Here is a 12481-nt window from a genome sequence, read left to right on the forward strand (position 1 = left end):
ATGTGTGCTAGGCAACTGCTCTACCACTGAGTCACATCCCAGACCTTAATGGTAGTTTTTTAAATGTATGGATAAAATATTTGATTCATAATTTTTAGACATTAATATTTTGCCATTAAGATTTCTAACAGTACTCCTTAAAGTAATAACATTTATACAACATTATAGCTTAAGAAATATGTTCAAATATGTTCAACCTTACCGCATCATTTTATACATGCTGAATTTGAATTCAGATCTTCTGATTCTGAATGTCATGCCTTTTCTGTCATTCTGTGCTGTTAATTCCATAGCAACTGCTGAAGTACATTTTCACTCGTAGGGCTACAGAAAGCAAGTGTCTTCTTAAAAACTAGAATTGTTCCTGATAATTGGAAAATGGATATAAGTGAAATCCTTGAGTCATCCAGTAGTGATGATGAAGATGGTCCTGCTGAAGAAAATGATGAAGAAAAGGAAAAGGAAGCCAAAAAGGAAGAAGAGGAGGTGGTAGGTATAATTTCATGTTTATAGCAAATGTGAACATTTTTAATGCTCTCGAGTAATAATAATACCATCATGTATTTACCCTCTGTTCTAGATTCCCTGTCACTTGTTTCTATCCATTTCTAGCTCAAGTTGATTTGAGGGTTGAGGGAGCTTTTTGGCTCATAACTCAGTATGTAAATCAGCACTAGTTTGGGGGGGGTTAGAAGTGACAAGGAAGTGTTTATCAAGTTTTATCCACAAATTAATATTTGTTTTCTTAGGGTCTTTTCCAAATAACCCAGAAGGAAAGAAATGTACTTTTAAAGTATTTTATTTCATTTAAACTGTTGCCATATGAAATAACTGTTGTTATCCTACTTTGAAGATGAGGTGAGATTCAGAAAGGTGTCACAACTGAAATGTGGAGGATAGGGATTTGAACTCAAGTCTGGTTAGAGAATCTTGGTAGAGGTTAAGAGATAACCTCAAAATCTTTTTCAGGGTAAAAAATTCTATCCAAACCCAAAAAAAAGTTCATTTGGCTGTTTGAGAAAATATAGAAAAAAAATTTAGCTTATATTTTATAAGTATAAATGATTTTCTTTGTAATACTGCCATGTCATTTAAAATACAATTGTAGGAAATCATCCATGGAGTAGCACATAATTGCTTATATGAATATTGTCTACTTATTCAACAGTATTGTTAAATATAATAGATTGTCTAGTACATTTTTGGATGTTATTAGGTCAAGGGGCTTAGGGGTAAAACAAAGAAATGAATTTATTGAAAAAGGACTTATTTGAGCATGTGAAATATTTGCCTAGAAAAATGTGGGATGTTTGTTTCTATTTTACATATACAAATATGAATCTGTGAAATAACATGAGTATAATGATATATGATGAAGGTTATACGCTGTTTCTTTCCTTTTACTTCCTCTGCAGTATTTGGTTTTTTACACTCTGAAATCAGAATGGCGGTTCATACTTACAGGCTGCCTACAGAGTTGCCATAGTAACATGCTGTTGGTTTTAAGTGAGCATGCTCGGAAAGACAGGAAGGTTTAGCAGAGGCTTGGCAGGTTGCCAATGGAGGTTTGCCAGATGCTTTGAAATGGGCTGTCTTTCTTTTCCTTTCATGTAATGTCTGATTTTTATGTGGAAGAGAATGTAAGTAGTGCTGTATAACCCTGCGGATGCTATGCCCTAAGAGGGAAAGCAAATATTTGCAAGTCAGACTGAAAAATGTCCAGACCCTGTACTGATTAAGTAGAAGGGGAATCTAACCATTTTGCATTTGAAAGAAAATGCAGCATATAGGTAAGATTTTTATTTTGTATATTTAGTTATCATTTTGATTGCCAAAAATTGGGTTAAATAAGTATTTTAGGTATTGAGAATGTGGCTAATATGGTCGGGTTCATAACCAAGTGTAATTGTTTCTTGTAAAAAAGACAGTAGGAGTCTATTTTTAGCCTATCAGAAGATGAAAGGTATTTTTCTTAAATATAAGATAGATTTTGAAATGAAAATGATAATGAGACAGTTTGGCAAAATTCTGGATTTAAAGACTGAATATTAAATGTGAATTTTGTGTTTTATCTGTATTTATTTATGGATTATATGTTTTCAAGATAAATAGGCCACATTTTCAGGGTGTGAACTGTTGCAGCCTGTGGTTTTAGCTTTTGTTTTTTTAATTAACATTAGTTAGGGTCTTTTACTGTCGAATATTGAAAAAAGATTAGTCTATTTATTTTTCTTAATACTTTTAATTGGTGTCCCTTCCAGAATGCATTTTCTCTACCCCCCCAAAAATCCTGAAATTTTAAACAAAGAGGGTAAAAGAGCTTTGTAGGAAGTTGTAGAGGGTGGTTATAAAATAGTAAATAGAGCTTGTATTACAATGATTATTTTTGTAAATATTATGTTTTATTCAAGCTGTGAGGAAATGTTACTAAAGAATGAAAGCAGAGGTAAAAAGCTCTGTTACCTATTGTTTGTAGGTAATAGTAGGGAAATTTTAAAAGATAAGGATGATTAAAAGGTTAGTATCTTAAAATGTTTTACTTAAATTATGAATCTGTTAAAATTAAGTGAACCTGGATGGTTTTAAACTACTAAAAAATATCAGCAAAATTACAAAATATAGACACTGACTTATGTTATTTCCAATTATTTTTCAGATTGTCTAGTTTCATAGCATGCTTTTTTAAAATTCCTTAATATAAACTAATTTCTCTTTTCTCTGGCCATACAAGTAGGTTTTCTTGAGTAAGATTTTGGTTGGTTTAGAAAAAAAATCAGCTGCATTTCTTGCTCTTGGATTTAAGATTTAGTTGCTGAATCATTCTAACTTGTCTTCAACACTAATTTTTAAAATTTAAATATTGTTAAACTGGAAAGCACTTTTAGTCTATACATAACAAATAAAAAATGAATACTGTATAAAATGAATAATCTGAAAAGCCAGGGCCTACCTACCTGGCTTAGTCATTATGGGCCTTTACCACACAAGTGAGGCTAAGCTGTTGTATCATGTTACATATCATAAGTCTTTCCAAAAGGTAGTGTTGCTATGCTTTTCATGAAGATTTAATGTTGCTCTTCAGTGATAAAAAAGATCTTTTATAATATTCTATAACCAATGTGACAATACTGTAGCTGTCATTTGATGTTTGTAGTACAGCAAGCAATTTTACGCAGTAGAATCATACAAGTGTTAGATATTTCTGCAGTGGTAATTAGCAGTAGGCATTGTTTTTATGTTTGATACTTTAGGTGCTCTAACCTAAGAGTAAGTAATAAGGAATTTGAGATTCTATGATTTTATTATGGAAGGGTATTTTGTTTTTACTTCACATTATCTTGAATTCCAAAGCATTTGGTAGTTCAGTATTAGAGTACAAGAAATATATCTCATACTGTTACTGATTGGGAAGACTTGAGGATCTGGCAGAAAGTAGGTCCTAGGTGTATTAATGATTTTAAATTTCAACTATTGACACTTATGTTGAAAAAAGCCCTAGAGAATATTTTTGTGGGTGTTGCCTAAATGTCTTTGTTCAGAAAATTTTATATTATAAAAGAAATACTGTAATTTCTTTTGAGCTTTGAAATTGATTGAAAAGTCCAGGAAAACACAAGTAATTATATCAATTATTCATTTACTCTTTACATATTTATTCTGAATAAATATAGGGAGATTTTCTAAGGGTAAAATAAATGCATGGCTATTTAAAAGATTGATTATCAAGGGGAATTTGATGGACTTAGCCTTTTAAATCCTTATGGTTTGCTATAAGTAGGCTTATATGTTGGGTAATTTTTAAAAACCTTCTATGAATTTATGTTTAGTAATGAAAATTGAAATTTAGTGAATTTTTTTTAAGAACTGCTCTTTTAGTGTACATGTATTAATACTCATTTCCCTAGTCTTTTGACTTTTCTAGGGATGATTGTTTCATTTAATGTCTGAGACTCTACTCCATTATTGTAAAAATCATAAGTGCTTGCATTTTTTAATTCAAGGAAACATGAATATTTTTTGATGTTTAATCCAGTGTTATTTGTATATTAATCTATGCCTTTTGCAGATTGTAAAGGCATTTGATAAAGTAATCATTCAGGATCACTTTGGGTATGAACTTAGAGTAAATGTTTGATAACTTGGGGAAATCATGCTAAGTCAGTAAAACTTTAAAGATTTTAAATGTAATGTCAATAGTTTATCTAATAATTCAATCTGCCAATCATCAGATGTTTTTAAGCTGATCCTAAAAAGCCAAATTTCAAGGAATAATTTAGATTTTTAGCTTTCATTCAAATTTAAGAACTTACTTGCTAAAGTCTTAAACGTACTAATCAAGCTAACAAAAATGCCTTAATGAGTTTAGCAAAATCTCTCTTCTGATGCAAGCATAAAACTCTAACCAAATTAAGGTTATCTCGTCAGATTTAGAGTATTGTACATTTTTTGTACTAAAAACACTTTTCATTCAATGTATTTTATAGTTTTGGTGATATTAGAGGGTTGACTGATTAAAAACTTGGATTTGATAGTGTCCAAACCATATCTTGATGATTAAATGTATGTACCTTTTCCAATGGGGAAAATAATTACTAGACTCAGTGAACTCTGATACAATATAAATGTCATGTAATCATTTATTGTAGGCTGACTTTGTTAAACTACAACAGTGTTTTACTATGAATGTGTCACATATCATGTGATCTGTGAAGTTTTCTGTAAGTATATAACAGGAAAGAAGGGTACTAATTTAAATTATACGATTATCAAATTTCACAGGGCCTTCAGTACTATTGGGCAATCCCCAGCTTCTGTAATCAAATCTTTATTTCTTCCATTAAATCAACAACCCTATTCCCACTCCACTTCAACTTCGGGAAGAAACTAGGAGCTTCAAATGTTGTCCACGCTCCTTCCCAAGGAACATTTGACAACATATTGTCTTCTCTGTAAGAGAGGTATCTCAGTTCATGCTCTGAACTTCTTTCTTTCAGGAAATCTTAGATAATCAACTCTTTTTTTCTCACCAATATCTTTAGCCCATATCCTTGTTTTGTATCCTCAGCAGCACCTTAAAACATGCCTGTTTTAACCTCCCCCCATATTCCTTCCGCTAGTCTTGGAAGCCTCTACTGTCCCTCCAAGTACTATGCTCTTTCCTCACCCCTGTGGCTGGATTGCTGAGCTGTATTTACTGGTTGAGCTATCTATACTGTTCCTGATCTCTTTTTCACTCTTAATTCATTGTGGTGTGTCTCTTCTCAACACAACTTGAACAACTTTAGTAAGGTTACCAGTGACCATCAACAAACTTTTGTACTAAATCAAAAATTTTTTATTTCAGTTCATTTGTCTACTAGCAGGATTCAACAGCCCTGACATACCTTTTTTAAGACACTTCACACACATGGCATTAACCTTTTTTCCCCATTTACTTCCTAACCAAACACTATAATGGCTCCAAATCTGTATGTGCATCAAAGATGTCTTTTTGTAGTTGGGTTCAATGGCATATGCCTATAATTCCTGCTACTAGGGTAGATGAAGTAGGATTGACGTTTCAAGGCCAGCCTGGCAACTTGATGAGACTTATTTTCAAAATAAAAGTGGATATAGTTTTGTGGTAGATTGCTTGCCTAGCATGTGTGAGGCTCTGGATTCAATTCTTTTTTATATGTACCACACATACAAAAAAGATATCTCTTCTTAGCAGCAATGAAGATTTCTTCTTCTTTTGCGGGGAAGGGGCATACCGGAGATTGAACCCAGAGACACTTAACCACTGAGCCACATTATATTTCATTTAGAGACAGGGTCTCTCTGAGTTGTTTAGGGCCTCCTTAAGTTTCTGGGGCTGGCTTTGAACTCGCAATCCTCCTGCCTCAGCTTCCTGAGCTGCTGGGATTATAGGCATAAACGCCTGACTAAGATTTCTTCTTGTAATTACTCAATCTTAGTATTTGCATGACTGCACTCATCTTGCCTTCCCCAAAACATGCCCTTTCCCTGTTTGTCCTTAATTATTTTAATAGAAGTGGCATCCACCCAGTTGTCCAAACCCAGACACATGAAAGTCACCTTGATTTCTCACTCTCTTCTCCCATCTGTTTAAACATACAGTGCTTTCTCTTCTATCTACTTGAATAGCTCTCAAATTTCCTCACTTCTTTTGGTTTCTATTCTCTGCTTACCTTAGTCCAAGCCATTATTCTTTTTTATCTAGACTAATGCAGCAGCATCCTAACTGCTCTTCACAGGTTCATGCTTGCCCTCCTCCAGTCTATTCTCTGCACTGGATCTAAAGTAGATATTTTAAAACTGAAACTATGTGTTATTTCTTTCTGCATGGAATAGTTGTAGGGCAAAAATGATTGTGGATTTTATTTTTCTGATAGAAATACTTTTATAATATATAATGTCATCTCTTTCTAAAAATATTATACCGAATATTATTTAACTTGATATTTGCTCAATAGTTATTCTTGTAATACAGTGCTGTCATGACTCTTAGCCCTTATACAGATACCATCAACTGTCAGTTTTTATATTTGATAACTTAGTGGACAATTGTTCCTGGGGCTGAGCTTATGACAGCCTAAGGAGTCATTTTGACATATGAATTACTTGAGTTACCAGACTTAATATTGGTTTTATGTTTTTATTTTAAGTTAAATTTAGAAGATAAGATTTTTTTCTTCTTCTCCCCCTGCCCCCAAAGAGAGGTTTTTTCTATATTATCTAGGCTGAGCTTAAGTGATCCTCTTGCTTCAGCCTCTGAAGTAGCTGGGACTACTTGTGCACACTGCTGTGCCCAGATTTTTTTCATTTAAGTTTTTATTTGCTATTTCACAGAGGTCTTGTGGCAACAAAGTGTATCTAAAAATATAACTGTTGTACTGGAACATACATCATCTGTAAGATGTACTTTTTAATATAGTCTGTCAAAATATGGAAGCTGTTGGGCTGTGGCTGTAGCTCATTTGTAGAGTGCTTACTTCTATGCATAAGGGCCTGGATTTGATCCCCAACATCATAAAAAAATAAAAATAAGTAACTTTTATAAAAGATATAAACAAGTAAAGATGACCACACCAAATAATTTTCTCAGTTTATTTTTAGAGACTTGATGGGTTTTTAAATGAAAACTGCTTAATCCTCACAACAGCCTATGAGAGAGATTCTATGTAAGTGTATATCACGCATATGGATATATAATATATCTCTTGTACATATGAGAGGAAGTTAAATATGTTATCCTGTGGTACCTTCCAAAGTGAAGTTTGTAGAATTTTACAACTGATCTTCTCTGTTTTTTTTTTTTTTTGGTGTGTGTGTGTGTGTGTGTGTGTGTGTGTGTGTGTGTATGAAAACTGAGATTTAGAGAAGTTAAAGAAGGTTTTATAGACTTAAAAGTTTTTTTTTCTCTCCTCAATATTGTAAGTTCTATGAAAGCAGAGGATGTCAAGGATTTTGGTTTTCTTTTTCCCACCAGTTATGTGTACCCATCAGCTAACAATACCAAGCATGACTCTCATTAAACCTGCACTAAGTAGTTTCTGAATAAATGAATGTAAACTATGCAATTATCCTAGCAAATTACCATTTGACACAAGGTATTGGGAGATTTGTTGTAAGGTTCTGGAAAATTCACTTGGAAGGGTACCATGAATAATGTGTCTAACTTTCCTTCATTGTGTATCTTTTCTCTGGCAGTGCACTCTGTAGTTTTGAATTTCATTTTCTAAACTAATTTTGTGAGTTTCTAAATAAATTCTTTTTGGCTTAAGCCATTTGGGGATGGTTTTCTGCCCCTTGCAGTAAGGGTTCTTCACTAATAATACTCCTTTGTATTTTCTCCACTTATTTCAGATGTCTTCTCTCTGGTCTTTTTTTTTCACCTCCAACCCATTCTCCATAAACATCTTTCTAAAACATAGATGGTTCCTGCTGGAACCCCTTTAATGGCTTTCAGCCCCTACAGGATAAAGCCTAGGCTTTTTATCATAGGCCTTTAAAAGTCTGGCCCTTTATGATGTGACCCACATTCACCTTTTTATTCTCCCTTCCACTATTCTTCAGCAGTATGGAACTTCTTATAGCTCCCCTGCTACCACTTAAACATTGTTCAGAAGCTGCTTGTTGAGCTGTCAGGTATATTACATAGAGTATCACCTTCGTGTTGCCCATTCCCTTTATCAGTATTAAATATTATAGGTAAAATGAAATGAAAAAATTTAAAACTCAGAAAATAGGTGTTAAGAAATTTAAAATGCAAAAGACTTCTACAAAGGAACCAAGAGAATCGTGTTTGAATTAAAGTGGTTGTGTGTGGCTCACAAATGCATTTACCTTAGTAAGATGTTCTGGTATTTATAATTTTAAAAAATTGGTAAGGCGATTCAGCACATTTCAAAGTTAAAATTTAATATAAAACTGTGTAAGCAGCTGCTAGTGTTTCAGAGATCTCTTCTTGCTGACTCCAAGCTGAGCTTCTATTTTGGAGGTGGTTGGGGAGGAAGATGAAGGGATTGTTAAAAGCTGAAGCGTGGGGACAACTTGAGATGGAGTTTCAGGGATGTAGTGGGAAGGGGAGCCAATGAAGAGGATCAGAAGATAGCTTATAGACAGCATTGTGAAGGGGAGATAAAGATGCCGGTGTCCAAAATAACATTTCACATATACACAAAAATCAGTATTTTAGAATTTAAAAAATGTGCATGGTGTACTAAAGTACAAAAGAAAAAGATAGGCATTGCATAATCATTAAAACTGCTAAAGGATACTGAGGGGTTCTTGAAAACTGAGAGTCCCATCAACAATTTATGTGTTTTCACATACAATATACAGTGCAGGGAAACCACAAATACTAGGTTTTTGTGGCACTTTCCCCCACTATCATAATATCAGGTTTTGTGACTTCAATCTGTTATGTGCTAAGAAACTATACTACTCCACTCCTTACTAAGAACTTTGTACCAATTACATGAGGGGCTCTCATCTTTTATGTGTTTTGACAATTTGTACAACTTCCTAAGTTGTATTCTGGAAAGTAGAGTTGCTAGCTTAGAGAGTTAATAGCTCAGGGGAAAAAAAAGAACCAGGTATATACTATCAAAAAGCAAATAATATTTTATTCATCTCCCATTTTAATAAAATGGTAGAAAATCCATTCTTTACTGGAGTTTGTGCCATTTCTAAGTGAATAATCATTCATTTACAGATTAATGTATTTTGTAAAGGTATAAGGTGAATGTAAGCAAGTTATTGGGACCTTAAGACAACCATTCTTAATTTCTTCTCTCTTTACTATGACTCATATTGCATTTATATCATCATTAATGTTAGCCCTCTAATGCGGCAAATATAGAACAATGAAGAAAATCCTTCATTTGTGCAGATGCCATTTACATTTATATCTAAATTGAATGCTAGTTAATTAGTGATAAAATTTCGAGTAAAATAGGCAAGCATTGAAATTTTGAGAACTACAAATACAAATAAGAGGTAAACCAAACATTCAACAACAAAAAACCTCACCATTAACTCCTTTTCTTTCTCTCCCTTTTCCTCCTTCAGGACTTGGGCAATCTTGTCATCACCAGATAGCAAGCATTTGTCCTCTTCTTTGTGGACCATTGTAATAGCTTCCTTGTTCCTTCAAATCCATCAGAATCATTCTTGCTTAGATCTTACAAATCTGACCTAATGCTTCTTTTGTACTGTCAAACCTGACCTCTACCATAGTTGTGATTCTTTGGCATATCATGTCTTACAAAGCTCTTTCCTCATCATAGTCCACCTTGGCCAGATTCATGTTTATGGGTGGACTATTTACATTTTTTTTTTTGAGACTACTTACATTTTGAGGCTTTCTATATTATTACCAAGGCCACTCCACCTCCAGCAGAACCACTCATTCCCTCAGTTGCTTCCATATTACGTAGTTTACACTTATCGCACTTGATTGTATTGATTTGTTTTACCTTTCTGCACCCCCCCCCTGCCAGATTGAGAGCCGTTAAAAAAGAAGGTACCATGTGTTCTGATTTTAATCCTCATTGTTTTTGTGCAGTCCTGACTTATGGTAACCATCAGTAAATGCTTGAACTTAAATGGAAGACACAATGCTCGAAGTCAGAAAATTCACAATCTGGTAGTGTAGATAGAGATAAGTAGTATATATACTGATGCTAACTAAAATTATAAATTTCTTCACATTATGATCATAATGTACATTCCTCTTCTTTTTTTTTTTTTTAAGAGAGAGTGAGAGAGGAGAGAGAGAGAATTTTTAATGTTTTATTGTTTAGTTCTCGGCGGACACAACATCTTTGTTGGTATGTGGTGCTGAGGATCGAACCCGGGCCGCACGCATGCCAGGCGAGCACGCTACCGCCTGAGCCACATCCCCAGCCCCTGTACATTCCTCTTCTGTCTCTTTAACCCTCCTCCTAGCTCTTGACTACATGAAGGGAAGAAGGTTCCATAGTACAGTTTGGTGAAACTTGCATTTCCCAAATTTATAATCTTATTTATAATAAGATTTTTAACAGTTTTAAAACTGTTAAGAGATGCAACAGCCCCTTGGCTTTTAACCCCTGGCTCTCAACCAGAATAGAGACGTGATAGGTATGAAAATGCCATGGATAGAGGAAGCAAACCATAGGAGAAATATGAGCCCCATCCACAGTTTGTAAAAGAACAGTCTTCTCATTGGAGGCATTTTCTAGCAGTCTTACTCCAAGGGGACTGGCTACACAGTTATTTTGAAAAAATAATTGTAAAGAATTATTTGCTATAAGAAATTAAGCATGAGGGGTGGGGATTGGCTGACTTCACTGAGCATTATCTTCTCTAACTCCATCCATTTACCTGCAGTTGCCGTGATTTTATTCTCTTATTGCTGAGTAATATTCCATTGTGTATATATGCCACATTTTTTTTAATCCATTCATCCACTGAAGGGCATCTAGGTTGGTTCCACAGTTTAGCTATTGTGAATTGTGCTGCTATAAACATGGATGTGGCTGTGTCCCTGTAGTATGATGTTTTAAGTCCTTTGGGTAGAGACTGAGGAGAGGGATAGCTGGGTCAAATGGTGGTTCCATTCTGCAACCTAAAATACTCTTGATCACCCATTAACTTTTAAATAAAATACCCTGTAAGCTATCAATTCTTATCTATAACAATAAATCCTCATTTACAAAATTTTTGGTACTAGAGATTGAACTCAAAGTTGCTTTACCACTGAGTAATATCCTCAAGTTTTTTTTTTAATATTTATTTTTTAGTTATAGTTGGACACAATACCTTTATTTTATTTATTAATTTTTATGTGGTGCTGAACATTGAACCCTACCATGTGTTAGGTGAGTGCTTTACCACTGAGCCACAACCCCAGCCCTCCTCAGTTTTTTAAATTTTTTATTTTGAGACAGGGTTTTGCTAAGTTGCGGAGATTGGCCTTGAACTTGATGATCCGTCTGTCTCAGCCTCCTGAGTTGCTGGGATTATAGGCATGTGTCACCAAGTCTGGCTTAAAGATACATATATTCTTAATCATTAAGAATTTATCAGACGTTTGGTGACACCTTAATGTGTGCCATTATATAATTGATGGCTTGATTTTGTTTGTGTTTTTTAAAGCAACTTTGATTTTAAATCAGTGCTTGTTCAAAGAATTGTTTTCACATATATTGTATACAGCATTCTTACCTGAATTCTGTAAGATCATAAGTACTAGAATGAGGTTTTAATTGTGATTACATAGCACTGGCAAAGTATATAGCCAGTCTGGGGTAAACAGTTTTTGCTTTCCACACTACAAGTCTTTAAGACTAATGTATGAAATGATTTGGGGGGGGGGGGCTCTTGAACTTTTGGATTGTTTTTTTGTTCCTTGAGTTAACTCACTGACAATTAAAGACCTTATAAAAGCCCAGTTTTAAAATTCACATGGACAAAAAGTTGCCTTCTCAGGATTTGAGCATTAAGTAATGATCTCTTTTTAGTGATAATTAACTTTGTAAAATTGCTGATGTTTGAAACTTACTAGAACTTTGAACTAAGTTCCTTTATGTTTAATGAAACTGAAAGTGTTTTGATGTTATAAATTGTTCTAAATGAATATACTGAAAGAAAACTTAAAGAGAGAGTTTTAAAAGATCTTAACTTCTTTTTCCTTGATTGTTTCATGGTTTTTTCTTATATATTTCAATTGAGTACATGTTCATTGATCTTAGCTTTATTATTAAAGTGATTGAAATTCTGTAAGGATAACATAATTTTAAAGTGCCTATTGCTCTCTGGACACTGAACAATCAATATTTATTGCTTGAAAATAGCCTTTCCTTTGAATATGGCTTTGAAAAGATAAAAATCTGGATTCTTCTCATAGAACATAGCAAAGTAGTATACTCTAAAATTAAATTACAATCATTTTATGTGGAAGAAACATCAGTGTTTTATTTGGTTCTTCTTA

General features: G+C 33.8%; 1 protein-coding gene across 3 annotated transcripts in view; it reads left to right on the top strand.

Moving 5' to 3' along the window:
• Positions 1-12481, top strand: part of Arid4a (AT-rich interaction domain 4A) — a 73840-nt gene that overhangs the window by 27339 nt on the left and 34020 nt on the right. For all 3 annotated transcript variants that reach the window (XM_078049962.1, XM_005322745.5, XM_013357526.4), the window contains exon 11: positions 323-489. In XM_078049962.1, the coding sequence (XP_077906088.1) occupies positions 323-489 (167 nt within the window). The remainder of the gene's footprint in view (positions 1-322; positions 490-12481) is intronic.

The sequence above is a fragment of the Ictidomys tridecemlineatus genome, chromosome 5 (genome assembly GCF_052094955.1).
Source record: "Ictidomys tridecemlineatus isolate mIctTri1 chromosome 5, mIctTri1.hap1, whole genome shotgun sequence".
In the NCBI taxonomy this organism is placed as follows: Eukaryota; Metazoa; Chordata; class Mammalia; order Rodentia; family Sciuridae; genus Ictidomys; species Ictidomys tridecemlineatus.